We start from the raw sequence: 5,873 nt of genomic DNA, 5'->3' as shown, positions 1-5,873 counted from the left end.
TCTCAGCTGTCATATATCTTACCGATGCAACATTCGCCCAGCGTTAGAAAGTCGACGAGCACAATAGCGGTAATCCATCCGAAACTCCCAGTGCGGATTTTAACACGAGGCGCACGGAGATCACGGAGCACCGCACAGTTGATTTAACGCACACATTTAAAATGAAGACTTTTTCTCTTTTACGCACGAAGAAAGGATAACAAAAAAAGAGAGAGCGCGCACAGCAGTGGAGCGCCTTTTTTCCCCTCAAACTCCTGTCGGTATCTTGCGAGCCCATATCCTGGCACACAACAGCCGATTTGTTATTGATCAAGTGTGAAAGTGACGGCTTCCTATTTGGGGGGAGAGAAAGGGGAAAAAAAGAAGAAAGTTGGGAGTTGACAGACTCGCATGATGTCGCCATCCAAAGGGGGGCTGCCAGACGCGCTTGAGACTTACTGCAACGAGGCTTGTTAAAGGGAAAAAAATAGAGAAATAGAGAATGAGGATTGTTAGTTAACGCGAGAGGAGGAGGGAGAGAGGGGGTGAGAGAGAGAGAGAGAGAGAGAGAGAGAGAGAGAGAGAGAGAGAGAGAGAGAGAGAGAGAGAGAGAGAGAGAGAGAGAGAGAGAGAGAGAGAGATGGGGTGAGAGAGAGAGAGAGAGAGAGAGAGAGAGAGAGAGAGAGAGAGAGAGAGAGAGAGAGAGAGAGAGAGAGAGAGAGAGAGAGAGAGAGAGAGAGAGCATGGATTTGGGAAGGGCTGTGGTTACCCAACATAAGCTTGCCTTTTCCTTCGGTGACTACACCCCGGGAGGAGGAGCGTAGCGCGCAGCGTAGTAGGCGTCAGGATCCTCAATTTCCAACTTAGCATCTTGGCAGGACATTTTCCCAAAGCAAAAGCCCCCGTCCGACGGGTAAAAAAAAACTTCTGCACGGGCATGCGAGCGTCGGTGCCACTCAGATAAGGGAGCAACAGAAAAATAACGAGAATAAACATCCGACGCGCAGTGACTGGCTGGCGGGCAGCGACACCTAAATAATCCATCCCCCCCCAAAAATCAAAGCTTTATTTAGTCACTTTTTTACTTTTTCTTCCTGCTTCCACTGTTATCATTTAGAGAGGAGGGGGACAGGCAGCGGGTCTGCACGCACCCACGGCTCTATGCGCTCCGACAGCAGCGCATGAGAAAATAAACGGGGGAGAAAAGTGCGCAAGTTAAGTGGCTTATTCTCTCCGGGCTTCAGCATGGCGTATCCTCAGGGCTACTTGTACCAGCCGTCCGCTTCCCTGGCCCTGTACTCGTGCCCTGCGTACAGCACCAGCGTTTTGTCCGGACCCAGAACCGAGGAACTTGGGAGATCCTCCTCGGGATCTGCTTTTGCGCCCTATGCCGGATCTACTGCGTTCACCAGCGGCTCGCCAGGCTACAGCTCCCACCTACCGTACAGTGCAGACGCGGCGGCAGCGGCCACATTCACCTCGTACGTGGTGAGTAAACTAAAGGTGATTATTTCTATGTGTTGCGAGGGAAAAGCGAGGCTAGTATAATTCGTTGCAGCAGCCTTGAGTGGCCGCTTTGGAGTGCAGCGATTAGGACGAATTGTGCGTCATGATGAATGTGCAGGGATATAAAATTACAGAATGGCAGCTCCATAAAACATGTCTTTGTGAAAATGGAAAATTATTCAGCTGATTAATGAGCAATTATGTGGATCTGAAGTTATTTGCAGTATTTTCTACACGAAAGAGTGGGGTCATGTTTTGCCGAGGACTCTTCGCTCATAACTGGCGACAACGCACCGTCTGAAGGCAATTTAGGTCACTGCGTTTGTCTCTCACTCTTCTGTTCGTGGAGCCGGTCGTGAGAAACTTGAATTTTGCAACTTTTGAAAAATGCCAGAGAAATATTGTGATCAGCTTCAGCTGTGTTCACAGTGAGTGATCACACGGCAACACGAGTGATTCAAACAGACACGGTTCTGCAGGCCTATTACCACGAAAACTGTGATCCCATTAGAAAAAGACAGAGACACAGAGTGCTGGGCCCATCGTGCATAATGACAACACGTTATTACAACTGCGAATTGTGTTGTTTTAATAGCGCGAGTAATGTAAGCAGCTGTGGGCAGTACGCAGATAACAATACAAAATAAAGACAGCGACAATATTCTGATGCCCAAGTTCTAACAAACTCCATAAACAGTCAAACTTGAGCTGGATTAAAGCCAGTGTATTTGTGTGTCTGTTTGTGTGTGTGTGCGTGTGTGTGCACGCGTGCTTATGCTAATGCGCGTGCGTGTGTGTGTGTGTGTGCGTGTTCATGTTTGTCAGAGGTTGTTTTTTTAATATATTCTGAAGGAGTTTTAAAAAAGGACCGTGATTGAACTTAACCAAACTTTTCTTTTTCATTTTCCTTTTGTATTATTACAGGGTTCTCCCTACGACCACACCACGGGTATGGCCGGCTCATTAGGATACCACCCTTACGCATCGCCCTTGGGCACCTACCCTTACGGTGACCCGGCGTACCGTAAAAACGCGACCCGGGACGCCACGGCCACCCTGAAGGCCTGGCTCAGCGAGCACCGCAAGAACCCCTACCCCACCAAGGGCGAGAAGATCATGCTGGCCATCATCACCAAGATGACCCTCACCCAGGTGTCCACCTGGTTCGCCAACGCCAGGAGGAGGCTAAAGAAGGAGAACAAGATGACGTGGACCCCGCGGAACCGCAGCGAGGACGAGGAGGAGGACGAGAACATCGATTTGGAGAAAAACGACGACGACGAGCCCAACAAGCCCACGGACAAGGGAGAATCCACAGACACGGAAGCAGGTCGGTTGTGCAGGGGGGAAGGAAGGAGAGGAGAGAGAAAAAAAAACACAGGCAAAAAGAATCATCAATTTTTCATCGCAGTCGTTTCCACTCAGGGTGCAAAATTGATTGCTGGTTAATGGTGGTATATTATTTATAATGGGACAATTGCTTTAAATAATAATCACCTTGAACTCCCCTCGTTTGACTTCTCAGGAGCTGAAATTGCTGGTGACGCAAAGTGTTTAGCAGTCAATTTATCTTTAAGAGCATAATAAGGATACAGCTGGTGTACACTGCGCCGGCTATTCCACTGAAAAAAGGAGACTGCCATTATATGATAATTAAATGCTACTTTTGAATATTTATAACCATAATTATTCACATGAAAAAAAAAAATTTATACAGAAAATATTTATTTGTAATTCAAAATAGTCCCCATGCTGTGTGTTGAGACTAAAATTTCCAGCACATTGTTCCTGTTTGTGTTACACTATTCATACTCTTTTGTAATTGAAGAGCTCATTCATATTTTTATGCTGGCACGTATCTTAATAAGGTCAATTACAAAACTGTTTTTAGAAGGACCATACATAAGTAGCCTGATTATTTTTATAGATCCGATTTCATCTCGCACTGGTGTTCACCATTACCTCAAACACATGTTCCAGTTTTATCTTCGTTTCCCCTTATTTGGCACTAATTCTGTTCTTTATTTGCGCTTTAGATCACAAACTGCTGAACCCAGGGGACATTGGCTGTGACAGGTTTAAAGAGGAGAGCCATGGCAAAGACACGGAACCCCTTCTGAGCGACTCGGAGTTAAAAGAGCAGGAGGAGCGGACTACAGACTTGCTGCCGGATTCCGCAAAACCGACCACATCGTCGCCCTCCGCGGTGCCCCGGGGGAACCCGAGCGTTGCGCAACAAGACAAGCCGACAGACCTGAGCCACGCACCGGGCTCGGTGACCAGCAACGTGACCTCCGTGATCCACTCGCCCCCTTCGGCCCCTAAACCCAAACTGTGGTCCCTGGCGGAGATCGCCACGTCCTCGGACAGATGTAAAAGCAGCAGCGACGCGCCACAGACCTGTCCCGGTTTGGCTCAGAGCTCGGTGATGGGCACCGGCGCGTCCTCCTCGCGGTCCTCCCCCCAGTGCCCGCACCCCAACAGCACGGTCCTCTCCAGGCCTCTGTACTACACCTCCCCTTTCTACCCCGGCTACACGAACTATGGCGGCAGCTTTGGACACCTTCACAGTAACCACGGCTCGGTGAGCACGGGCTCCACGGCACATTTCAATGGATTAAACCAGACTGTGTTAAATAGAGCAGAGGCTTTGGTGAGAGAGAGCCAGAAAGTCAGAGGCCAAACGCAGGTAGATCTTTGTAAAGACTCCCCTTATGAACTAAAGAAAGGTATGTCAAACATTTAATACCTGACTATTTTCCACTCACTCGGACTTTTATTTATTTTGTGTGGTTGCATTAAAAAAGAAACAAAAAGAAAAAAAGAATGACGAAGCAAATTCTAAGAACAGTTATTTTCTGAGTAAATGCTTATCCTCAAAAATGTTTAGTTTCTGAATGGTTAATCCTCAAATGTAACAAGAATGGTCTTAATCGCTGCAGCCGCCTGAGTCTATTTGTATTAAAGACTAACATGTATATTTAATGTAGCATTTTTGTATTTAAAATGGACAACACACTATCTTTGAAGTAAATTATGGAAAAAACGTATATGCTTGTGCAGCGATTATTTTGGGGGAAGCAGCTGAAATGACTTTAAACATGTGATGTGCCCAAAGTGTTTTTCAAAGACAGTTGATCTATATATATATATATACACAAGAGGTATAAATTCAATTTTGCACCGTGACAGATGTTTCAGTGGTAATTATCATTTCATAATATTATTGTGGGGAGAGCTCCGACACACTGGAGACAAAAAGGCCCACATTCAGTACAAGGATGTTGGAATACCTTTTTTTTTGTGAATGGAAAATGTTGGCAACAACACAAAGGTATACTTAGGTTTATTTATCACCAGTTTGTGTATTTTCTTTAAAATACAGCCTATATGCAAGGGATTTTTTTTCTCCTTTCGTCACGTTTCTAAAAGTGTATATTGATATAGTAACAACACAGAGGCGCAGCCATTTAACCCAATTACCTTTCGTGTTTTATGCAGAGCAATCAGGTGGTGAACTCCGGTAATGAGCTCGATTTTATGCCAAATTTAGACCTCATTACTATTTTCCAAGGCGTGGCAAAGCTGTTAAAAGGGACGCGGCCATGCATTTAGAACATACTGGCCTATTATATATATCATTAATGGAGAGTCTCTTTTAATGGCGCGTTAGATGTGAGACATTTCTGTGTGGAGGAAAAGGCAAAAATGCTGCGATACACACTCACACGCACGCTCGTACATGCTGTGAGTAGCTGGCAGCCAGGCAGGCACTGTCCTCTAACTCTTCCAACTTCTGCAGGTAGGTGTCACACTTGCTCCTAATTTCAATGGGGGGCGACTCTTTGTTAATCCGACACGGAAACCCATCCCTGATCAAATGGCCTGGTTAAAAAAGAAGAAGAAGAAGAAGGAGAAGAAGACATGGAGCCAACGGGGCAACACACAATGATCACACTTATTATGAGGATTATAGCTTGACAAGTGGATAACAAAAGGCATGGATCCGACAGGCAGAACAAAAAACACATAAGGCTGCATGTCACACTGACACAGTGGAGACAACAAATATGGCTTTTTTTAACTTTATTCATTGATTTTATTTGTTTGTTTTCTCCTGATTTACACATTTAAAGAACAATTACTATTATTATTAATATTGATATTATTATTATTTTAAAGCCTGCTCAGTCAGTAGGCCATAAGCCTTAGTAGCATAGGCCTCTACACAATAACACACGCACACACATACATAGCATAATATATTTGTATACATTTAAATTTTTGTTCGTTTACAGAACACTTTAAATGACACTTGATTATTGTTGTATTGCAATTATTATTATTATTATTCTAATTATTATTAGAATAATAATAATTATTATTAT

At 44.9% G+C, this 5,873-nt stretch overlaps 1 protein-coding gene across 2 annotated transcripts; it reads left to right on the top strand.

The window, feature by feature from the left end:
- The first annotated feature begins 739 nt into the window (after positions 1-739).
- On the top strand, positions 740-4,674 carry irx5a (iroquois homeobox 5a). Of its 2 annotated transcripts, none has more exons than XM_035153418.2 (3): positions 740-1,482; positions 2,410-2,815; positions 3,522-4,674. In XM_035153418.2, the coding sequence occupies exons 1-3, from the start codon at positions 1,225-1,227 to the stop codon at positions 4,229-4,231; spliced, it is 1,374 nt and encodes a 457-aa protein (XP_035009309.2). In that variant the 5' UTR covers positions 740-1,224; the 3' UTR covers positions 4,232-4,674. The 2 variants fall into 2 exon arrangements, with proteins under 2 accessions (XP_035009309.2, XP_035009362.2); XM_035153471.2 differs by having other exon boundaries at positions 743-1,467.
- Positions 4,675-5,873: the final 1,199 nt, after the last annotated feature.

The sequence above is a fragment of the Hippoglossus stenolepis genome, chromosome 1, assembly GCF_022539355.2.
Source record: "Hippoglossus stenolepis isolate QCI-W04-F060 chromosome 1, HSTE1.2, whole genome shotgun sequence".
NCBI lineage: Eukaryota > Metazoa > Chordata > Actinopteri > Pleuronectiformes > Pleuronectidae > Hippoglossus > Hippoglossus stenolepis.
This window is presented reverse-complemented; position numbering and strand designations above follow the sequence as displayed.

Bases quoted from the DNA above. Each gene is read 5' to 3' on its own strand.
- irx5a (XM_035153418.2), top strand. From the start codon at position 1,225: ATGGCGTATCCTCAGGGCTACTTGTACCAGCCGTCCGCTTCCCTGGCC. The intron at 1,483-2,409 runs GTGATTATTTCT...GTATTATTACAG, and splicing joins ACGTGGTGAGTAAACTAAAG to GGTTCTCCCTACGACCACAC. The intron at 2,816-3,521 runs GTCGGTTGTGCA...TTTGCGCTTTAG, and splicing joins ATCCACAGACACGGAAGCAG to ATCACAAACTGCTGAACCCA.